Source organism: Oncorhynchus masou, chromosome 21 (assembly GCF_036934945.1).
Source record: "Oncorhynchus masou masou isolate Uvic2021 chromosome 21, UVic_Omas_1.1, whole genome shotgun sequence".
Taxonomy (NCBI): domain Eukaryota; kingdom Metazoa; phylum Chordata; class Actinopteri; order Salmoniformes; family Salmonidae; genus Oncorhynchus; species Oncorhynchus masou.
The window spans coordinates 14,894,937-14,920,714 of record NC_088232.1 but is presented as its reverse complement, the minus strand read 5'-3'; the positions used below and the strand labels follow the sequence as shown (position 1 = coordinate 14,920,714).

At 41.4% G+C, this 25,778-nt stretch overlaps 1 protein-coding gene across 1 annotated transcript; it reads left to right on the top strand.

Moving 5' to 3' along the window:
• Positions 1-254: 254 nt before the first annotated feature.
• LOC135507843 (prostaglandin E2 receptor EP2 subtype-like) lies at positions 255-25,778 on the top strand. The gene is made up of 2 exons (XM_064927540.1): positions 255-1,564; positions 23,817-25,778. Exons 1-2 carry the CDS (start codon positions 749-751, stop codon positions 24,108-24,110), a joined length of 1,110 nt encoding a protein of 369 aa, XP_064783612.1. The 5' UTR covers positions 255-748; the 3' UTR covers positions 24,111-25,778.

The following is a 25,778-nucleotide window of genomic DNA, read 5'->3' as shown; positions in this document are numbered from 1 at the left end:
TATTGGCTATAAAAAAGAACTAGGCTAGTCATCAATGAAATAGAAATAAGAACTTCCAAAACATACAGACCATGTTAAAATGCATTGAATAAGAGTAATTCACATTACCATGACATTCAGCTCAATCAGCTCCAACTGTGCTTGAGTGTGCCACTCTTCTGAATAAAATCTTTCCACCTCTTTATTGGAGGAGAGGGTGTGTCGACATATCGGTGACGTCCCTGCATTACTTCGCTCAAACAGCTCATTCAGGGAGAGGAACCCATGGCTCACAGACGCAGAACATCCGCGTTATCCTTACCAAAGAAAAACAAACGCCGGCAAAACATAGACTCTTAAATAATGTACAGAATGACTACACATAGGCTGGTTCAGACTTTTTTTGTCATTTTTTTCTCTGGACAGGAAACAATATAGAAGTAGGGCAAAGGGTGCCTATATTTTGTGAATCAAGACTTCGCCAGAGTTGTAAATTTGTGTGAAGAAAAGGTGGAGAGAGAAAGCGCGCGGCTCCATACCCGATCAGCTTGTACCATGATCTCGCATCACAAGCTCCGGATCACAGCAAAGTAAAACAAAGGCACAAACTTTATTTCATAAGAGGAATAGAAGTTGGCATACTTCACTTTGTGCTTTTTATTATTGAAGTGCTGAAACAAAAGCACTGTTTTATTCTCAGGAACAGTGAATCGTTTTGGAATCTCACCCAATCAGCACTGAAGTCTTGGACGGAGGCAAAACTCTTCCTATGGCAAACGACACCGAGAAGGACCCATGCCACAGCAACCTGCACATCGACAATGGGAACCCGCGCATCAGCGCGATAATGTTCTCTGCCGGAGTGATAGGGAACTTGGCCGCTTTGATCCTTCTGGAGATCCGTCGCAGAAAGGACAAGAGCCGGCAGCGACTGTCGCTCTTCCACGTCCTGGTCACCACGCTGGTCGTCACTGACTTGATGGGCACCTGTCTGGTCAGTCCTTTCGTCCTGGCAGCCTACTCCTTTAACACCACCATTATTTCTATGATTGACAGTAACCCTCCCGCAATGTGTGAGTATTTTGGATTCTGTATGACTTTTTTCAGCTTGGCCACGTTATCTGTCCTCTTCGCAATGGCGCTTGAGCGATGCCTCTCCATTGGGTGTCCATACTTCTACGGGCGGCACGTCACCAAACGTTGTGGATACATCACCATTCCATTCATCTATTTAGTTTGCGGGGTGTTTTGCCTCATGCCCTTTTTGGGTTTTGGGGACTACGTGCAGTATTGCCCGGGGACGTGGTGCTTCATTGACATGAATCCATTAATGCCGGAAGACCGAGTTTATCCAGTCCTTTACGCAACCGTTATGCTCATCCTCGTCCTTGCTATAGCGGCTTGTAACGCCTTTGTCGTATACCACCTGGTTTTGATGTACCGGAGGCGCAAACTAAACGGGGGATCCGTGACAACTCGGAGTAAGAAGGACCGGAGAGTCCTCTCCATGGCCGAAGAGGTCGAACATCTTATAGTACTGGTGTTCATGACGGTGATATTCGTGATTTGCTCTCTTCCTCTGGTGGTAAGTTAAACAATTGTTTTTCTAAGTTATACTATTCGTCTGTTTTCCTCCTGGGTGTACCCTTAAATGTATTGATTGCATATTTGTATTTCTATTACCTTCTCAAAGTCAATAAAATGAATCTGTGACTTTACAGGTTTGCCACTCCATGTTATTTTATTATTATTCTTGTTATGATTATTACTACTATTATTCATAATACAATACATGCAACATAAAAGGTTCCTACAGAAACTTTAATACCCTAGATGGTTCTTTGAGTAACCTTTTTAAAAGGCTCCTCCGGAAAAAGGTTCCTGGAGGCCCTTTAGGTGTTCTGCTGGTGTTTCAATCTGAAGAACCCCTAAGTGCCTCCGGGAATTATTTTTTTTTAAAGAGTGTAACTATCACCTATCAATTGAGAAATAAAATGTTGCTTGATTCAGTTGTGCAAAAAAATATCAGTGTTAGTCAATTAAGTACTCAGGAATACAAACCTGCCATTGTTCAGTGATATTCAACATTTTGATCTCAAAATAGGTCATCCATGTGAATTGTGTAGATTTGTATAAAATAAAAAATATAAAAACGTTTTGGGGGGATGATGAAAAGTATCCAGACGCAGAGTGTATCACCCATTTAGCTAAAAAGAGAGGCGCAGACAGATATTCTCCCTGGAAGAATCTCAGTTGCATGCTCCTTGTGTCCTCTTCTCGCCCCTTCTCAAAACCCATTGGAGGATGTCAGAGGGGAGGGAACTCTGGCTTTCTCATCAATTAACAGTAAAAAAAAAGCAGTAAACAAAAGGCGAATGGAGATCCAAATAACCAAAACAGCCTACAGCGAGATGCAACCATGCACATTTTTTGTTACCTTTTTGGACCCTCACCAGTTTGTATCCCTGATACAATGTCAACCGTTGATGAACATTCATATTTGATCATGTATCAACAACAAGATAGAAACCTATACTAAAAATACAATAATAGTTATTGTTATCAACCATACCAATCATAAAAATGATTTGTTTAGATACATTGAGGGAAAAAAGTATTTAATCCCCTGCTGATTTTGTACGTTTGCCCACTGACAAAGAAATGATCAGTCTATAATTTTAATGGTAGGCTTATTTGAACAGTGAGAGACAGAATAACAACAAAATAATCCAGAAAACTGCATGTCAAAAATGTTATAAATTGATTTGCAGTTTAATGAGGGAAATAAGTATTTGACCACTCTCAATCAGAAAGATTTCTGGCTCCCAGGTGTATTTTACACAGGTAACGACCTGAGATTAGGAGCAACATTATGCTTTGGGGGTGTTTTTCTGCTAAGGGGACGGGATAACTTCACTGCATCAAAGGGACGATGGACGGGGCCATGTACCGTCAAATCTTGGGTGAGAACCTCCTTCCCTCATCCATGGCATTGAAAATGGGTCGTCGATGGGTATTCCAGCATGACAATGACCCAAAACACACAGCCAAGGCAACAAAGGAGTGGCTCAAAAAGAAGCACATTAAGGTCCTGGAGTGGCCTATCCAGTCTCCAGACCCTAATCCCATAGAAAATCTGTGGAGGGAGCTGAAGGTTCGAGTTGCCAAACGTCAGCCTTGAAACCTTAATGACTTGGAGAAGATCTGCAAAGAGGAGTGGGATGAAATCCCTCCTGAGATGTGTGCAAACCTGGTGGCCAACTACAAGAAACTACACTCACCTCTGTGATTGCCAACAAGGGTTTTGCCACCAAGTACTAAGTCATGTTTTGCAGAGGGGTCAAATACTTATTTCCCTCATTAAAATGCAAATCAATTTGTAACATTTTAACATGCGTTTTTCTGGATTTTTTTGTTGTTATTGTCTCTCACTGTTCAAATAAACCTACCATTAAAATTATAGACTGATAATTTCTTTGTCAGTGGGCAAATATACAAAATCAGCAGGGGATCAAATACTTTTTCTCCCTCACTGTACATGGAGAATATTTCACAGGTCAATAATAAAACTCATAGGCATGTAGAGCCACTAACAAAGCATTAGCACATCGAATAAGAGCTTTCTAAGTGGTTTCTAATTTGAGTAATTTAGCAGTTTACAACTGACCTTGCGTTACTTTGAAGTCTGGTTTCCCTATCCCTCTCTACAGCAAAAAGTTTGCCATTCAACATTTGTTGGTAATTTACCCCCTCATAAATTCCAAGGATTAGGGTTAGGCTCTTCAGTTAGTACCTGCTCTCCATCCAGGAAGAGCTGTACATGGCTCTCATCCGGCAAGGGATTCTATTCTTATGTATGGGGAATTTTACACACTCTAAGAAGAAAACAAAGAAAAGATACAAAGAAAAAAGATTAAGCTTACTCATAGGTCATATTTCAAACAGTAAGTTAACAACTGATCACACCTTACACAGTATTACTACCAACTTTGCATTTATTTATTAATCTGCTGGCAAAATACATACCCTGTCTGTGATATACAGCCCACTTTTATCTTCTTTGAGGAGGTAGGGGAGGAGCAAAATGGCTGCATTGACCTTGATACCTTAAATTGGAGGGTGTAATAAAAAAGGCAGGATTAGAATATTATAAAGCAGGGATAATCAACAAGTTCACCGCAGGACGATTTTTAAATGTAATTCATCATTTTTTCTTTATTTTTCTTCTTCTCTTAAGTGGATGGTTGGGGGTCGGGAACATAATTACAAATCATTTGTAGATTGCAAATTGACCGCAAGAAGGCCAAACAGATAGAATATTTAACCTAATAATTTCAAACCTTGCTTTAAGATCACGTGTCTCTCTATAATGCATGGGAATACTTCGGAACATATTTCCAAAATTAAAATCAATTGGAGATGATTTACTGGTCTTGTTATGCTGCTGGAAATGTGATGGAATTTACAATGTGAGAAGAAAATACCCAAGCCAGCACATTATGATCTGGGTATGAACAATGGTGTTAAAAGGTTATTAGTATGTGAATTCATGAGAGTAGGAAAATTGAAGAATTTATACATATCCCTTCCCCGTCTGGTCTTTCAACGAGTAGTACATTTGAATGAGCAACATTTAGTTAGTATTGGAAAAGACAAATATTCTCCATGTACAGAACACACAATCATAGAGCAAATACATCCAAATACTTTATATGTTTGTAAATCCATAGTGAGCTTTAAACATCGTCTTGCCTTGGTCTGAAATACTGAGGACCGAACAGGCCACCCCACTGCACCATCCAGAAAGACATACTGTAAATTAGACACAAACACAACATGAGTATTCAATATCAAATGCATCTCACTAATGTGATTTATTTATTCTCCTTTTTGTCAAGTTTAACATTACCTACATTGGGTCATCCCACGCTCTCTGTGTGTGTCTTACCTGTTTGTGGAGGTTGATACATTTATCTATCACAGCTCCCAAACTCTCTACAACTTAACTGAACAGGGGCAGGATAAGACAAGGACTAAAGGGAGGAGGATGTAAAGAGATGGTGAGAGAGTCTATCATGGGTTTAAAATATTTAGTCAAGTTTACAACTCAGTATCCTGTGTTGGAAGTTTAACATAACCTAGATTGGGTCATCTCAAATCAAATCGAATCAAATTTTATTTGTCACATACACATGGTTAGCAGATGTTAATGCGAGTGTAGCGAAATGCTTGTGCTTCCAGTTCCGACAATGCAGTAATAACCAACAAGTAATCTAACTAACAATTCCAAAACTAATTTCTTATACACAGTGTAAGGGGATAAAGAATATGTACATAAAGATATGAATGAGTGATGGTGCAGAGCAGCATAGGCAAGATACAGTAGATGGTATCGAGTACAGTATATACATATGAGATGAGTATGTAAACAAAGTGGCATAGTTAAAGTGGCTAGTGATACATGTATTACATGTATTATGTATTAGCATTGTTTAAAGTGGCTAGTGATATATTTTACATCCTTTCCCATCAATTCCCATTATTGATGTGGCTGGAGTTGAGTCAGTGTGTTGGCAGCAGCCACTCAATGTTAGTGGTTGCTGTTTAACAGTCTGATGGTCTTGAGATAGAAGCTGTTTTTCAGTCCCTCGGTCCCAGCTTTGATGCAACTGTACTGACCTCGCCTTCTGGATGATAGCGGGCTGAACAGGCAGTGGCTCGGATGGGTGTTGTCCTTGATGATCTTTGTGGCCTTCCTGTAACATCGGGTGGTGTAGGTGTCCTGGAGGGCAGGTAGTTTGCCTCCGGTGATACTTTGTGCAGACCTCACTACCCTCTGGAGAGCCTTACGGTTGTGGGCGGAGCAGTTGCCGTACCAGACGGTGATACAGCCCGCCAGGATGCTCTCGATTGTGCATCTGTAGAAGTTTGTGAGTGCTTTTGGTGACAAGCTGAATTTCTTCAGCCTCCTGATGCTGTCTGTGTGAGTGGACCAATTCAGTTTGTCTGTGTATGCTGAGGAACTTAAAACTTACTACCCTCTCCACTACTGTTCCATCATTGTGGATAGAGGGGTGTTCCCTCTGCTGTTTCTTGAAGTCCACAATCATCTCCTTTGTTTTGTTGACATTGAGAGTGAGGTTATTGTCCTGACACCACACTCTGAGGGCCCTCACCTCCTCCCTGTAGGCCGTCTCGTCGTTGTTGGTAATCAAGCCTACCACTGTTGTGTCGTCCGCAAACTTGATGATTGAGTTGGAGGCATGCGTTGCCGCGCAGTCGTGGGTGAACAGGGAGTACAGGAGAGGGCTCAGAACGCACCCTTGTGGGGCCCCAGTGTTGAGGATCAGCAGGGTGGAGATGTTGTTGCCTACCCTCACCACCTGGGGGCGGCCCGTCAGGAAGTCCAGTACCCAGTTGCACAGGGCGGGGTCGAGACTCAGGGTCTCGAGCTTGATGACGAGCTTGGAGGGTACTATGGTGTTAAATGCCGAGCTGTAGTCGATGAACAGCATTTTCACATAGGTATTTCTCTTGTCCAGATGGGTTAGGGCAGTGTGCAGTGTGGTTGAGATTGCGTCGTCTGTGGACCTATTTGGGCGGTAAGCAAATTGGAGTGGGTCTAGGGTGTCAGGTAGGGTGGAGGTGATATGGTCCTTGACTAGTCTCTCAAAGCACTTCATGATGACGGAAGTGAGTGCTACGGGGCGGTAGTCGTTTAGCTCAGTTACGAAATACGAAACATGTCCCAGTCCACATGATGGAAGCAGTCTTGGAGTGTGGAATCAGCTTGGTCCGACCAGCGTTGGACAGACCTCAGCGTGGGAGCTTCTTGTTTCAGTTTCTGTCTGTAGGCAGGGATCAGCAAAATGGAGTCGTGGTCAGCTTTTCCGAAAGGGGGGCGGGGCAGGGCCTTATATGCGTCGCGGAAGTTAGAATAACAGTGATCCAACGTTTTGCCAGCCCTGGTGGCGCAATCGATATGCTGATACATTTTAGGGAGTCTTGTTTTCAGATTAGCCTTGTTAAAATCCCCAGCTACAATGAATGCAGCCTCAGGATGTATGGATTCCAGTTTGCAAAGAGTCAAATAAAGTTTGTTCAGAGCCATCGACGTGTCTGGTTGGGGGGGAATATATACGGCTGTGATTATAATCGAAGAGAATTCTCTTGGTAGATAATGCGGTCTGCATTTGATTGTGAGGAATTCTAAATCAGGTGAACAGAAGGATTTGAGTTCCTGTGTGTGTGTGTGTGTGTGTGTGTCTTACCTGTTTATGGAGGCTGAGTTTCTCACAGCACCCAAACTCTCAACAACTTAGACTATGCAGATATCACTCTTCCATTTCCTGCTTGCTAAACTTCTAATAGTTTTCCTAATTTCAGTTTATGTGGCAAAACATATGGCCCAGTATATCACAGGGGCCAATCTTCCTGCCATCCAGGACCTCTATATCAGGTGGTGTCAGAGGAAGGCCCTAAAAATTGCCAAAGACTCCAGCCATGCTAGTCAGACTGTTCTCTCTGCTACCACACGGCAAGCGGTACCTGGAGCGCCAAGTCGAGTTCCAAGAGGCTTCTAAACAGCTTCTACCCCCCAAGCCATAAGACTCCTGAACAGTTAGCCTTTTGATTATCTGGACTATTTGCATTAACCCCCCTCACCCCCATTTTTACTCTGCTGCTACTCTGTTTATTATCTATGGAGTCACTTTACCTACATGTACGTATTACCTCGACTAACCTGTGCGGGGGTACCGGTACCCCCTGTATATAGGCTCATTACTATTATTTTATTGTTGCTCTTTAATTATTTGTTGTTTTTCTATTTTATTCTTTACTTATTTTTCTTAACTCCATTGCCGGTTAAGGGCTTGTATAAGTAAGCATTTCACTGTAAGGTAATACCTGTTGTATTCGGTGCATGTGCATGTGCATGTGACAAATAACATTTAATTTGATTGTACTGTTTTTTGATAATAGTTTGAATTATTATTGTTGGCTAGTGAATAGCTAACATTTACCCACCTTTCACGTCGATCCGTTGCAAGTCGTCTCTCACCTGTCTTGCCTCCAACCATCCGTGTACTTCCCGCCTCCAGTGCGTCTTTGAACCAACGGTCTCCATTCGAATTATACATACATGCGCCCTTTAATCACGAGCGCACTGCTGGTTCCAAAGCAAACCACTCTTTTGAAAAGGGTTCTCAAAAGCACACCTTAAGTCTACAAATGTTTAAAAACAAACTGATGGCAGAGTATGGGTTCTTAAATTAACCTTAAAACCTCTTAAATGCAATCAAAAATATAATCTACGTACTCCCCAAACATAATTATTTATCATGAGGGCCATAAAACATAACTAGTAATGCTAAATACTCCAAGAAAGGATCAAATCTCACCTTTCTGGTAAAAATAGTTATAAATTGCTGAAGTGTAGTTACTTTTCAGGGAAAAAAATACATATTTGTGTATTGAGTGTTAGAGAAAATGTGCATATTTTCTAAAGGTCTCTCTTGATCAAAACCGTCTGCCCCCATCGCTATGAACATATCACAGAGCTCTAGCTTGGCTTCCTGAACTTGTTAGGAACCCGTCTTTCATATTAATAATTTCCGTCTATGACAAACAGAAAGTGTTGTTCACTTAAAGTCTATGAATTATTTTATATGAATGGCTATGAATCGATCTCTAAATGTGTTACAGCAACGAAACCGCAATCTCCTGCTGGGTTACCAGGCATATTGTTGTTAGTGGCTGTGACATAGAGTTCAGCCAGGAGTTGATGGACAGTCGGAAGAGCAAATTAAATGGTTGGAGGGACATCCCAGCTTCATGTGGTGTCAGATTTCACATCCTGGTGTCAGACATACTCCTGTGTCCATGAGAATCATGGCTACCGCTCAATGCAAGCCATTTCAATCTCGGGTGTCGGTCAAAACTGAAAAATGTCAGTCGAAACCGGTACCAGAACCACACATGTCCACAAAACAGGGGACTTTACATATAAGAGGTTGAAGGTTCCTTCTTTAACCTTGTAATTTTCTTAAGAATATCTGTCAAAAATACGCCCAATGCGTTTCTATCAGTGGCGTATATTCATGGATGCCAAAGGAAGAATTTACCAAGAAACTATACCAAGAAAAAAACACAATGTGTTTTGTTTCATACATTCAGCCTTTCATACATTCAGTCTGCAAATTGAAGGAAATGTATCTCAGCGGAGAAAGCATCCATCCGAGTGAACGAAACAGTGCCCCTCTGTCTTAGTATCTGATGCTGTCTGATCAAAAAGAGTACGACATTGTTGCCGCCTGTAGCATCGAATGCAAGGGAAGCCAGCAAGCATTTGGCTTCCCTTGATAAAAAAAATAAAAATTGTCAAGGGAAGCCAGTTTGGATTTGGCTTCAGACCAATCACATCACAAGCCAAATGTCATTATTGACAGAATTTTTTCATTGTTGCATGTCGTTGTGATGTGGCCTTTCTGCCCCTGGCCTTAGAGGATGAAGATCAACAAACACAAGATGTAGTAGGCTAATGTTAACGTGGCGTATCGTTGCACATGAAAGGAAGTTAGGCTAGCGAGCAAGTAGTTTAGCCAAGTACCCTAGGACAACAAAAACTAAAAATGTTTACTGTATAACAGAGTCATAGACTGTTTTAGGCAACATGAAAGAGGAGGATGGCATTGGCAGGATGAGTCAACATGTTTTTTCTACTTGCACGCACACAATCACACAAATCAGTACCATGGACAGCCACATCATATTTAGCTTATGCTGATTGGACTAAATCGATTTTGGTATCTTTTAGTTATCACTGTTTTATACCAAGCATAGGTGATTAGATGATGTTGATTAGTGAAGGCAGCTCCCGTTTTCTTTGCGACTTGCGGTAACCATCATTATGTTTGGAGGAAAAAGGGGGAGGCTTGCAAGCCGAACAACACTGTCCCAACCGTGAAGCACGCGGGTGGCAGCGTCATGTTGTGGGGGTGCTTTCCTGCAGGAGGGACTGGTAAAAGGTAAAAAAATACACTATCCACATAATTGTCATGATGCCATATAATTTGTGGATAGTGTATTTTTTTACCTTTATTTTACTCGGCAAGTAAGTTAAGAACACATTCTTATTTTCAATGACGGCCTAGGAACAGTGGGTTAACTGCCTGTTCAGGGGCAGAACGACAGATATGTCAGCTCAGTTACTAGTCCAACACTCTAACCACTAGGCTACCCTGCAACATCTCAAGACGTCATTCAGGAAGTTAAAGCTTGGTCGCAAATGGGTCTTCCAAATGGACAATGACCCCAAGCATACTTCCAAAGTTGTTGCAAAATGGCTTAAGGACAACAAAGTCAAGGTATTAGAGTGGCCATCACAAATCCCTGACCTCAATCCTAAAATATTTGTGGGCAGAACTGAAAAAGCGTGTGTGAGCAAGGAGGACTACAAACCTAACCCAGTTAGACCAGCTCTGTCAGGAGGAATGGGCCAAAATTTACCCAACGTATTGTGGGAAGCTTGTGGAAGGCTACCCGAAACGTTTCACCCAAGTTAAACAATTTAAAGGCAATGCTACCAAATAATAATTTTGTGTACGTAAACTTCTCACCCACTGAGAATGTGATGAAAGAAATCAAAGCTGAAATAAATAAATCTCTCTATTTCACATTCTTAAAATAAAGTGGTGATCCTAACTGACCTAAGACAGGAATTTTTGCTAGGATTAAATGTCAGGAATTGTGGAAAACTTGAATTTAAATGTATTTGGCTAAGGTGTATGTAAACTTCTGACTTCAACTGTAACTGTTTGCTACATGCTATATGCTATGATGGCAATATTGAGCATCCTTCCAAAACACATACTTCCACCATTTTCTGCCTGTGCATCCAACATTGTAATAGATCCTCAGTTGGTTGAGATGGAAAACCCAGCCCATTTTCTTGTCGTAATCCATTACAAGCTCTGGAACAGATACACACTATATATACAAAAGTATGTGGACACCCCTTCAAATTAGTGGATTCTGTTGCTGACGGGTGTATACAATCGAGCACGAAGCCATGCAATCTCCATAGACAAACATCAGCAGTAGATTGGCCATAATGAAGAGCTCAGTGACTGTCAACGTGGCATCGTCAAAGGATGCCACCATTCCAACAAGTCAGTTCATCAAATTTCTGCTCTACTGGAGCTGCTCCGGTCAAATGTAAGTGCTGTAATTGTGAATTGGTAACATCTAGGAGCAACAACGGCTCAGCCACGAACTGATAGGCCACACAAGCTTACAGAATGGGACCGTCAACTGCTGAAGCATGTAGCACATACAAATCGTCTTTCCTTGGTTGCAACCCTCACTACAGAGTTCCAAACTGCCTCTGGAAGCAATGTCAGCACAAGAACTGTTCGTCGGTAGCTTCATGAAATGGGTTTCCATGGCCGAGCAGCCGCACACAAGCCTCCACACTGCCCACACTGATTCACCATGCACAATGCTAATTGTCGGCTGGAGTGGTGTAAAGCTCGCCGCCATTGGACTCTGGAGCAGTAGAAACGCATTCCCTGGAGTGATGAATCACGCTTCACCATCTGGTAGTCCAACGGACCAATCTGGGTTTGGCAGCCCTAATCACCCAACATCAATGCCCAACCTCACTAATGCTCTTGTGGCTGAATGGAAACAAGTCCCCGGATCAATGTTCCAACATCTAGTGGAAAGCCTTCCCAGAAGAGGGGAGGATGTTATAGCAGCAAAGGGGGGAAACTTTTTTCAATTTAAATTACTATACAAAATTCTTGCAACGAATAGAATGTCATATATACAATCTTCCCAGCTCTGCAGATTCTGCTGTGCCCCCTCTCTTTCTCTCCATGTTCCTCTCCCTCCACTCTCCTCTCACTCCCCTGGGGTGGCAGGGTAGCCTAGTGGTTAGAGCGTTGGACTAGTAACCAGAAGATTGCAAGTTCAAACCCCAGTTGTCCTTCTGCCCCTGAACAGGCAGTTAACCCAGGCCATCATTGAAAATAAGAATGTGTTCTTAACTGACTTGCCTGGTTAAATAAAGGTTAAATTAAAATGTTGCTTTCACTGACTTAGAGGGAAGAGGAGAGGATCAACAAATAACACATAATCTTGCTCTCTCACACTGCCTGTCTCCCTTCCTGTCTTTTAATCAACCATAGACACTCTTCCTAATTAGGGGTTTCCATAATAAATTGTGTGATACAGTTACACACCTTCCAATTCCCCCAACTTGTCAGCTGGCTATGTAAACATATATCCAACTCATCACATGAGCTCCACTTCATGGGCATCTACCCTAACACGACAGCTACGCTGTCAAATAATATGAAAACGAGGCAATATATAGCCTTTGAATATTTGCACCTAGCAAACATGACAAACCATAACCTAAACACAACAGAAAACACAAATTACTCCGGCCTTCATTTCAGTGGCTAGTTAGCTGTTTGTCTGTGTGACAGCTGAGGTGACGTTTCGTGAGCGCAGTTCAAATTTACCACTACATACAGATTTTCTTGTCTGACAGACTAACTAGCTTGCTAGCAGCAGGCCATTTCCATATGAGTAAGCTGACAATATACAGCTGAACACTGAAACTATTTCCATGAGACAGAGCTCAATCATTCAAGCTCCACCAATGATATGCTCGCCTATACCAACAAAGTTATCAAGACATGTCAGGACTTGCTAATCTTGCTAATCTTAGAGCTATTCCCCAAGTTTCACAGCATCAAACATCGACAACATCTGCTGTTTACTTATTTCACTCACCTCCACATCATTGCTTTTCAAAGTGCAAGGATGGGTCTGAATCCGTATCGCCAACCAACATAGAAATTACAACCTCTTTCACAGTGAAAAATCGTGTCCACTTCAGCACGTTCATTTTGAGTAATGAAGTGAAAAAAACGTTAAAAATTAAAATAACAGCACAACCTGTTTCTGGTTGATGACAACAGCCACGCGAATACGACGACAGGTTCTTAGCAAGTTAATTTTGCGATTTTGACAAAGATATTATTGTTCGGAAAACAAGGCCAATCCCGGCCACTATAGTAATTTAAAGAAAAGCTGTTGACTGACACAATGGGTTCTAAAGAGTTAATGTGTCGTGCCTGCTCCCGCTCTCTGGGGCTCGAGGGCACCAGGCTGCCCATCTTTACGCACACCTGTCACCACCATTACGCGGCATCAGCGCTTCATTGGACTTACCTGGACTCATCACTTTATTGATTGCCTCCTCTATATCTGTCTATTCCCCAGTTTGATCCCGTTTCAGCATTAATGACGTTATGTTTCCCTTGTCCAGACGCTGTCCGTGTTTTGTTTAATGTGTTATTTATTAAATATTCACTCCCTGTACTTGCTTCTTGTCTCCCAGCGTCTGTCCTCACAGAATGCTGACACCAATATTGGAATCAGGGAGTTTTTTGTTTTGGCTGGTGTGTCGGTTTCGGGTGCCGCTGCCAAAAGAACCGGGGATCCCTCAGCTGGCTCGTCAGGCTTCCACACCTTAGCTTGTTCGAGAGCTTTTCTTGCCTCGGTTGGATCAGCAGGCTCCCATCCCACGTCATGTCTCAGCCGGCTCATCAGGCTCCCACGCCTCTGCTGGCCTCTGTCAGGGTCGCCGAGGTGGGATGCCGGGTGGTGCCCCTAGAGGGGGGAGAGTACTGTCACGCCTGCTCCCGCTCTCCCTCTCTGGCGTTTGAGGGCGCCAGGCTGCCCATCATACACACACATGTCACCATCATTACGCGCATTAGCGCTTCATTGGACTCACCTGGACTCCATCACTTTATTGATTGCCTCCTCTATCTATCTATTCCTTAGTTTCAGCATTAATGTTATCCGTAGCCAATGTGAGTAAGACCTTTATACAGGTCAATATTCACAAGGCCGCAAGGCCAGACAGATTACCAGGACGTGTACTCTGAGCATGCGCTGACCAACTGGCAAGTGTCTTTACTGACATTTTCAACCTGTCTGTATTACCAACATGTTTCAAGCAGACCACCATAGTCCGTGTGCCCAAGAACACTAAGGTAACCTGCCTAAATGACTACCGACTCATAGCACTCATGTCTGTAGCCATGAAGTGCTTTGAAAGGCTGGTCATGAGACCATTATCCCAGAAACCCTAGACCCACTCCAATTTGCATACCGCTCCAACAGATCCACAGATGATGCAGTCTCTATTGCACTCCACACTGCCCTTTCCCACCTGGACAAAAGGAACACCTATGTGAGAATGCTATTCATTGACTACAGCTCAGGGTTCAACACCATAGTGCCCTCAAAGCTCATCACTAAGCTAAGGACCCTGGGACTAAACACCTCCCTTTGCAACTGGATCCTGGACTTCCTGACGGGCCGCCCCAAGGTGGTAAAGGTAGGTAACAACACATCCGCCACGCTGATCCTCAACACGGGGGACCCTCAGGGATGCATGCTCAGTCCTCTCCTGTACTCCCTGTTCACTCATGACTGCATGGCCAGGCACGACTCCAACACCATCATCAAGTTTGCCGTTGACACAACAGTCGTTGGCCTGATCACCAACAACGATAAGACAGCCTATAGGGAGGAGGTGAGAGATGTGGCTGTGTGGTGCAAGGACAACAACTTCTCCCTCAAAATGATCAAGACACATGATTGTGACTACAGAAAAAGGAGGACCTAGCACAACCCCATTCTCAACTAACATGGTCCAAATACACTAAGACAGTCGTGAAGAGGGCACTACAAAGCCTATTCCCCTTCAAGAGACAAAAAAAACATTTGACATCATCCTCAGATCCTCAAATGGTTCTACACCTGGTTGCATCACTGCCTGGTATGGCAGCAGCTCGGCCTCCGACCGCAAGGGACTACAAAGGGAAGTGCATACGGCCCATTTCATCACGGGAACTCTATCATCATCCAGGAACTCTATACCAGGCGGTGTCAGAGAAAGGCCCTAAAAATTGTCAAAGACTCCAGCCACCCTAGTCATGAACTGTTCTCTCTGCTACCGCACAGCGAGCGGTACCGGAGCACCAAGTCTAGGTCCAAAAGGCTTCTTAATAGCTTCTACTCCCAAGCCATAAGACTCCTGAACAGCTAATCAAAGGTCTACCCAGAACCCTCTTTTACGCTGCTACTACTCTCTATTCATTATCTATGCATAGTCACTTTAACTCTACCTACACGTACCTATTACCTCGACCAACCGGTGTCCCCGCACATGGACTCTGTACCGGTACCCCCTGTATATAGCCTTGCTATTATTATTTTACTTCTGCTGTTTAATTCTTTGTTACTTTTTTTTCTCTTTCTTTTATTTTAAATTACTTAACTAAATATTTTTCCACCGGCACAGGTTTAATACATTCACATATAACGATTAAATGTTCATTTACTTTTTGAAAATCTTCCTCTGATTTGTCATCCAAAGGGTCCCAGCTGTAACATGTAGTGTTGTTTTATTAGATAAAATCCTTCTTTATATCCCAAAAAGTCTGTTTAGTTGGCGCCATTGATTTGAGTAATCCACTCATTCAACTTGCCGTTAAAGGAATCTGAAAATCTACAACTAAACTTTCAAAATATGTTTCTATTTATTCCTCAGATATCCTAAAATGTAATCAAAATATAATATTTATTTCGGAAAGAAGTATTTTCAATAGGAAGCCGATTTTAGCAGGTGCGTAATTTCTTCATGACGTGCTCAAACACAAATTTCCAAGATTGTGTCCTTCTACTAAAACTGTTATTTCTTATTTGTGTTAGAAGTTACAAGCCTACAACTTTGGAAGCCATAGGAATTGCATCCAGGGAGCTAATTTACAATATTTCTCTTGGGGGGTGGTCTCTCTCAATTCTGGTTGGTTTTTCTTTGGGTTTTCTCCTACCATATCTATTATGTTATTCTCCTACATTATTTTAACATTTCTACAAACACTACAAAAAGTGTTTTCTTTCCAATGGTACCAATTATATGCATATCCTGGCTTCAGGGCCTGAGCTACAGGCCGTTTACTTTGGGCACATCATTCAGACATGAAATGGAGAAAAATGGGGTCTACCCCTAAGTTAACCTACTAGAGGATACCACTCCACCCACCTCATTGCTGTCTACTTAATTTCTCTCCTATTCAAGTCTATTTGTTGGTTAAGGGGTTGTAAAGTAATCATTTCACTGTAAGGTTGTATTCAGCACATGTGACTAAATTTGATTAGATTTTAAACTTACTATTGTATTTTTTTTAATTTAACCTCCTTGAGATGGGGAAAACATGTTTTTTATTATTAAGTTGAACATGTGCTCTTCATGTCAGTTTCTTCACCAACTTACGCTATTCCTATAGGGGCCCAGTTGTGCTATGATAAACACATTACACAAGTGTATGTCGTTCAACACTTACATAAAGAAGTTATTAGTGTATTGAAATACACTTTAATAGGCGAGAAATTAAGTAGACAGCAATGAGGTGGGCAGAATGGTATCCTCTAGTATGCGTCATGTAGGCAGGAAATCAAATGTCACCCACCAGTCCCTCACAAAACCTAAACACTTTTGTAAAAAAAGTTGACTTTGTACTTTTTTTATTATGGTGTTTCCTAAATCTGTCTTGCCTTACTTTGCTAACTAAAACGACATACTGTGTACTAATCATCCCACATACTATGCAGCCAATTCTACTAGATTAAACCCATAAAATAGTCTGGCATTTAAAGCATGCTAAATTTCTCATAATATAAAACTTTATATTTTTGGTACTATTTAGAATGTAAGTGAGGGTATTCAAACATGGCAGATGGGGTCATACATTATTACAAGTGAATACATTATTACCATATCATAATGCATTATACCTATGAATGCACAACATCAATGAAGATACTATCTAGAATGCTCATCTTCAATTAGAGCTTCATCAGGGTCACATAGAGGCCAGTGAACTAACAGTGGGACCAAGTTTCCATCTCAACCACCCCTGCTTCATATGACGGAAGAGATGCATCGATTTATTAAATAGTCTTGTTACCAAGAAATGCTCTACTGCTAAATTGACAAGGTGCCTGCCCCTAGGGAATGTACAAAGCAAAAACAGCCCTAGACACAAACACATGGATGCCCAATGACGCTCCAACCCCCCGTACATATATCAAGCGGAACATTGGCCTGGTTTATCAGGCAAAACATAGGATCCCACATAAAAGTATGCTTGTTAACCACGCAACTTGTATAGGTTGTCATCAATAGCGTCATAATTTCTTCCATTTCAAACATACCATTTAGTTCGGACACCCTATTGTGACACTTATTGATAACAACCAATACGTTGAAGGTGGTAAAAGGGGAGAAATGAGAATCTTAGGCTTTTTAAAAACTTATTTCCCACTTTTTGGTTAATGTCTAGCCTATCACTCAGAGGTAGTCTTATAGGCAATATATGGCACTCTATGGTAATGCAAGAGGTCAGACCCCCCCCTGTGGGATTGGCGCCTTTCCTCTACGTCTGCCTGCGGTCGATGAAACCGGATCCTGCCTGTGAGCACTGCTTGCTCGACTTTCCCTCGTTACTGTGCCCTCAGGCACCAATGAAAATATTAATAATTAAACAGCGTTTCGCTGTTGCAATAAGACACTGACTGAGAATACAGGTTTCTGCATGTCTCCTCAATATCTGCCCAAAACGTTCTCTAACTAATCAATAATTACATAATCCAGACAGTTTGTTCCAGATTGAGGGCACATAGGGTTCTGACAAACATAATTAGTAGAGAATTTAAAGGAGCTCCCTGAATTTTTTGTATTTTGTATTAAACCCTGGGATTAAGGTGGTGTTCCCTAACAGCCTGATTATTGGCAAACAAAATGGCAGCTCGTTTGGGGGAGGGAGGGAAATACCAAATTTACATGTAAGCTATTTCTCAATGATCTTTGCTCGATTTCTCAAGTCCTATCTCATGGCTTCCTACTCAAAATGCATTGAAGGAGGTCAGAAGGGAGGAACCATGGGTGTTCTTCTCCAATGTGTTCTGAGAGGGCATGGAGAAAGGACACAAGGGAAGACTATTGAGAAAGAGTCTTGAAGAATCAACAAGTAACATAAAGCCATTACTGCATTTGCATAATGCAGACTGATATTAGAAAGTATCTGTGTCAACAATTCACACAAGAGTTCAGCTCATTATGTTGCCCCATTGTAATTTGTGTAATCTACAGGCATGGCTGTGGTGTTTTTCCACTCTACTCAGGGTTGTTCACACTGCTAGTTCCACCCACAGGATATTGTCGTAATGATAGATGTTTCAGGAAATTGGCCCGAAAGAGTCTAGAGTACTTTCACTTTTACTGGACACAGCACTCTTGAGTCACACCGGGAAACCCCAACAGTACACACAGTTTAGCAGCATACAGTTTGTGTGTGTGTGTGCTCGGTCGAGGAATGTGCATCCCCACTCTTTCACTAATACCAAGAGTAATAAAAACCTGTGAGATGGTTGGTTACATTTTCCGATCATTATTGTGGAATTACATAAGAGGGAAATTGATGTCATTTTCTCCAAAAATAATATACTTTATTTGACTTCAATTTAGAAAATAGCAACTGTTGTAAGGTATCTAGTGACAGACAGTCCGGTGGAAATTTGTACCTTAGCAAATCTTGTTTCATTCCCGCAAATACGTTTTCGGCTCTGTGCCATTTAGCATGTGGAATAGCTACAGTGCCTTCAGAAACTTGACTTATTCTACAATTTGTTGTTATAGCCTGAATTCAAAATGTAATTTTCTTTTTTAAATTCTTCAAGCTCTGAAGTTGGTTGTTGATCATTGCTACTGTAGATTTTGCTACTGCCATTTTCTTGCTATAGATTCTCAAGACGATTTAACATGTCGCCATACCGGGACGGTTGAGCTAACGTGCGCACTAATGTGATTAGTATGATGTTGTAAGTAACAGCAAACTTTCCAGGACATAGACATATACATGTCTTATATGGGAAGAAAGCTTTAATTATTGTTAATCTAACTGCACTGTCCAATTTACAATAGCTATTACAGTGAATAAATACCATGCTATTGTTTGAGGAGAGTGCACAACAACAAAACTTTTCTCACTGCAACTGGTTTGATACATTGACCTCTGAAGGTAAATAATATACTTCAGTAATTTTGCTCTGATTTGTCATCCTGAGGGTCCCAGAGATAAAAAAGTAGCATAGTTTTGTATGATAAAATCTATTTTTAAAATCAAATATAAGAACTGGGTTCTACAGTTTGAACCCCTGCTGTCTCTGGCTCCACAGCCACCCCGTCTGGCCATCTAGATGTGTGAAAGTTAATATATTTATTTAACCTTTTTTAACTAGGCAAGTCAGTTAAGAACAAATTCTTATTTTCAATGACAGCCTCGGAATAGTGGGTTAACTGCCTGTTCAGGGGTAGAATGCCAGATTTGTACTTTGTCAGCTCAGGGGTTTGAACTTTCAACCTTCCAGTTACTAGTCCAACACTCTAACCATTAGACTACCCGAGGAGTGTGTAAACTTACCTTTGTATTACCATATCATTTTTGTATGTTCTCTATATTTATGGTCTTAAAAAGCTATCAATTGACCAATTCAGCACATTTGGGCAGACTTGATATAAAATATTGTCCAGTATTGCAATGCTTCTCTGGATCAATCTGCAACTATGCACACACACTGCTGCCATCTAGTGGCCAAAATCTAAATTGTGCCTGAACTGCAATATTATATTACGGCCTTTCTCTTGCATTTCAAATATAACTTTTATCAGATCTAATGTGTTATATTATCCTACATTAATTTCACTTTCCGCAAACTTCAAAGTGTTTCCATTTGGGTATGACATTTTAGGCGAAAATAGAAAAAAAGGGTCCGATCCTTAAGAAGTTTGTAAGTCAAAACTGTAACTAGGCCACTCAGAAACATTCAATGTTGTCTTACTAAGCAACTCCAGTGTATATCTGGCCTAGTGTTTTAGGTTATTGTCCTGCTGAAAGGTGAATTTGTCTTCCAGTGTCTGTTGGAAAGCAGACTGAACCAGGTTTTCCTCTAGGATTTTGCCTGTTTAGCTCTAATTCCCTTATTTTTGTCCCCCTCCCCAAACTCCCTAGTCCTTTCCGATGACAAGCATACCCATAACATGATCCAGCCACCCCAAACTCGAAAATATGAAGAATGGTAATCAGTGATGTGTTGAGTTGGATTTACCCAAACATAACGATTTGTATTCAGGACATAAAGTTAATTTCTTTGCCACATTTCTTGCAGTTTTACTTTATCATCTTATTGCAAACAGGATGCATGTTTTTGAATATTTGTATTCTGTACATGCTTCCTTCTTTTCACTCTGTCATTTAGGTTAGTTTTGTGGAGTGACCACAATGTTGTCGATCCGTACTCTATTTTCTATTATCACAGCCATTAAACCCAGTAACTGTTTTAAAGTCACTATTGGCCTTGTGGTGAAATCCCTGAACGGTTTCTTTCCTCTTTGGCAACTGAGTTAGGAAGGACGTGTGTATCTGTGTAGTGACTGGTTGTATTGATACACCATCCAAAGTGTAAATAATAACTTCACCATGCTCAAAGGGTTATTTATTCATTTTTGTTGTACATTTTTATTATATACACACACACACACACACACACACACACACACACACACACACACACACACACACACACACACACACACACACACACACACACACACACACACACACACACACACACACACACACACACACACACACACACTACAACATCATACAAACATCAAGTACATCCCACCTGCCCAGACCCACTAGCACACACCCCCAGCACTTTCTACCACATGGCCTGAAACGGCACCATTTTATTTCTCTCCGTAGCCCCGGCACTATTTAAATAAATTATTCAATTTTTCCCATTGTGTTACTGATGGCAGATTGATTGATTGATTTTCCAAGTTTTTAATATACGTTTTGTCAAGAGTGATAAGAGAATCATCCAACCCATCTAACTTCTGGCTACGCCCCCATATGCCATGTCTTGAAAAATGCAGATATTTCGGATTACGGATTAAAAGCAGATTTACATTGTAATACTTCTGACAGCCGACTTTCTACACCTCTGCCCACAACTTCCGGACTTCATAGCGTTCCCAAAAAACATGGATTATTGAGTCATTATTCGTTTTACACTTACCATTGTGCTGTAAAATTTGTGCATTTTGTCTCTTGTATAAAAAAAATCTATACATTTAGTTATACTGGATTAAGCGTACATTTTAGTTAACTGTAATTTCGTTAGTAATGCTCAAACTTTCCCTCCATCTTGTGCCAACATCAGTTCTTTTTAAGTCTTGGTTCCAATAGTTAATATTTTTTTGTAAGAGATTGTCTGTTGGATATGCTCTCTGCAAGATTTTATTTATCTTCCCTATCATATTAACATAATTTTCTGATTCAAATCAGATTTGCTCTAGGTTGCTGTGATGTCCAAAATATTTCAAATATAAGTTTTGTGATGTGACTTTTACATTGCATGTAGTATTTGAAACTATCTGCATTGATCAGTCCAAAAATAATTTCTTTAATGGAAATAAATGTATTTCCTGTTACCAAGTAATTTACGGTTTCTATTCCTTTAGTTTTCCATGTGGATCAAAGGGATTTTCAGTGTCTTCTTTTTTCTTTTTCTTTTACCCATTTACTGATAGGTGCACTTTGCAAGGCATTGGAAAACCTCCTTGGTCTTTTTGGTTGAATCTGTGTTTGAAATTCACTGCTCAACTGAGGGATCTTTACAGATATTGTATATGTGGGGTACAGAGATGAGGTAGTCATTCAAAAATTATGTTATACACTATTATTGCACAGAGTGAGTCCATGCAACTTATTATGTGACTTGTTAAGCAAATTTTGACTGCTGAAATTATTTAGGCTTGCCATAACAAAGGGGTTGAATACTCATTGACTCGAGACATTTCGGCTTTCATTTTTTTATTCATTTGTAAAAACATAATTCCACTTTTTTGACATGATGGGTTATTGTGTGTAGACCACTTACACAATTTAATCTATTTTAAATTCAGGCTGTAAGACAACAAAATGTGGAAAAGGTCAAGGGGTGTGAATACTTTCTGAAGGCACTGTATTTCGGATCAAGTGACCCGGTTCAAGTGACACTACATCAAATATGTTTCAATATTTATTTATTACACACTTGTTCTTTTTTCGCATAACTCCAGACTTAATGAATTATTAGCTTCTGAAGCTTTTGTTTCCACCAAAGACGATCTGTTTTCAATAATCTGACATTGACGCCAATCTCCAAAACAAGGGTTTCAAAAAGGATTCAAGGAATGTGGCTTGGTTGGTTAGGAGCAGGCAAGGATTACATTCTGGTCTATTTGACTTTTGGGAGAATGGAAGAACAAAGATGTTTGCGAGAGCTTGGAGAATCAGATGTTAAGCCTTGCTAGTGATTGGTGGTGACAGCATGTTGAGATGGTTGGTGGCATTGGTGGGATCACATTTGATTCAGATAGAGAGGATTAAATGAGTGGGGAAACAGACGGGGAGATGCAGAATAGTGGTGGGACTGTGATTAGTACCCACACTGGGGTGGGGAATATGTGCTGCAGTATGTGCTGTACCCACTACACCAGCTTCAGGCAAGGATCCCGCACTTAGACAGTTTTTAAAATTAAAATAAGAACAAATTCTTATTTACAATGACAGTCTACCAAAAGGTAAAAGGCCCCCTGCGAGGACGGGGGCTGGGATTAAAAATCTAGGACAAAACACACATCATAACAAGAGAGACACCACAACCCTACATAAAGAGAGACCAAAGACAACAACAAAACAGCATGGCAGCAACACATGAAAACACAGCTTGGTCGCAACACCACATGACAACAACATGGTAGCAACAAAACATGGTACAAAACTTTTTGTGGACAGACAACAGCACAAATGCAAGAAGGTAAAGACAATACATCACGCGAAGCAGACAACTGTCAGTAAGAGTGTCCATGATTGAGTCTTTGAATGAAGAGATGGAGATAAAACTGTCCAGTTTGAGTGTTTTTTGTAGCTCATTCCAGTCGCTAGCTGCAGCGAACTGAAAAGAGGAGCAACCCAGGGATGTGTGTGCTTTGGGGACCTTTACCAAAATGTGACTGGCAGAACGGGTGTTGTATGTGGAGGATGAGGGCTGCAGTAGGTATCTCAGATAGGGGGTAGTGAGGCCTAAGAGGGTTTTATAAATAAGCATCAACCAGTGGGTCTTGCGACGCGTATACAGAGATGACCAGTTTTACAGAGGAGTATAGAGTGCAGTGATGTGTCCTATAAGGAGCATTGGTGGCAAATCTGATGGCTGAATGGTAAAGAACATCTAGCTGCTCGAGAGCACCCTTACCTACTGATCTATTAATTACATCTCCGTAATCTAGCATGGGTAGGATGGTCATCTGAATCAGGGTTAGTTTGGCAGCTGGGGTGAAAGAGGAGAGATTACGAATCCAGGTCTAAATTTAACCTTCGCCTGCAACTTTGATATGTGCTGAGAGAAGGACAGTGTACTGTCTAGCCGTACTCCCAAGTGCTTATATGAGGTGACTACCTCAAGCTCTAAACCCGCAAAGGTAGTAATCACACAGGTGGGGAGAGGGGCATTCTTCTTACCAAACCACATTACCTTTGTTTTGGATGTAGATGGCAGCGGTGGGATTCCTCAGTAAGTCATTTGATCAGGACTCGTTATTCAGTCTCTTCTCTTCCTCTCTTGTATCTTAGATCCGTGTTTATATCAACTCCACGGGGCAGAGGAAGGAGAGCCACAAGATGGACCTCATCGCCCTCCTCTTTCTCTCAACCAACTCCATCGTGGACCCCTGGGTGTTCATCTTCCTCAGCCCATCAGTGCTGCGCTTCTTCTGGGGAGCCCTGTGCAAGACGCCCCTCCTGCGGTCCAGGGAGTCTTTCTTCAAGTCCTCCCTGGGGAAGCAGACACACGCCCAGCTGGAGCTGTGCCATCCCAGTGCTGTCTCAGAGTTCACCCCCCCTCCGATGTCCACGCATATGGTTTGACCCTTTGATGTACTGGACCTAATTGGGGTCTTGTATGTTGTCTCTGAAGGGAGAAGCCACTCAGAATAGTGCCACTGCCCAAATGTGCTGCCTGCCTAGTGGTTTGGTTATATTGCAGGGATGTGGGGTGTGTGTGTAGCCTACTTAGGGGCAACTTCTGGACAAATGGAGCGGCAACCTACACATTCCTGCAAACGTAGGCTGCTGCTTGCTTGTTTTGGAACAAGCTCTGAAGCTCATTTTGGAAGCCTCCGGAGGCCAGCAACAGACATTTGACGGGCAGGTAGACTCCAACTCTGAGGAGAATGGAGTTGCAGTACAGGGTCACGTTCTTAAAAGTACTACCCATTATTTGTTTTTACAGCCTGGACTCTCAGATCAGAGGCCACTACAAGGACAGCAAGCCAGGATTCTGAAGGAAGGAACTAAATCAGATAAGGACTGTTTATTCTATGTGAGTTGAGCATGCATTGTTGCCACCGTGCCCTGTTACCACACCCTGGGACTCCCAGGGAAGTTTACATGAATTCTTTCTATTGAGATGTTCCTTCAGCCATCAAATGGAATCCTTGTGGTTTTGGGAATTGTTATCAGAAAAGTCAGAGTCATGCATGTAATCCAAGCAAGATTCACACACTCCAAACCTATGTTCAAATACTATTTAGGGTATTTCAATACATTTGGATGTAAGCATTTGGTAATTTTATTGCGAAAACACAAGTAGTTTAATATTGGAATGTATTTGGAAATAACCTTGGAAAGTATTTGCATGTATTTCGTAAATAAATATTTAAATACTACCATGCATTTCAACCAGGTCTGTTTGGTATTTGAAATAATGTAGTTGGAAATACTTTCAAAATGTAGGCTATTTATAGTAGAAGTAGTTGATTCGGGACACATTAAAATATTAGTACGGTATTTATACTGTATTTGAGTAAAAAAGTACTAAAATACGGTACACAGAAAATAACAAATAATCAAATACATGTATTTGAGCCCAGGTCTGACACACACATACACTGTCCCCTCTCCCTGCAGCTATGACCCGTTGACCTTTCCCCTGTCACCCCACTGGGTACTCACCTCAAACGGTCAAAGGGTAATAGCTCTAGAGTGACATTTCTTTTTGTAACATTTACATTTTTTATCAAACAAATTAATGTGGTTATGTTATGAGAATTGTGCTATGAGAGGATGTTTCGTCTGTACCCTTATGAGGTACCTCAGTGTTTTATTTTATTTCATCTTTATTTAACCAGGTAGGCCAGTTGAAAGGACAGTTTGAGTATTTATTATGTGTCCCAGCCCTCAGATCTCATTGATGTGTTAGTGTACCTGGTGACAAGGTACTCATGAATGTTCAGTGCGCAGTTGTAAATGTGTCGTTTGTGTGTGTGTGTGTCAGTAAACCTTTTTAAGTGACGAAAGTAAATGTCGTATAAAAAATGTCACGACAGGCCTGATGGAAAAAGATGGTAAACATTTCAAATGTCAACAAGACAATATGCCAGACAATGTGGATTTTTTTTGTGTCGGTAACATTTATTATGCATGAAATGGCGGTGGAAACGCTTTTTTCATTTCCAATACATATTGAGGGTCTTATTCTGGTGACATGATGATTCATGCTTGGCTGTCGTTTGACAAATAAAAATAATCTTGCTA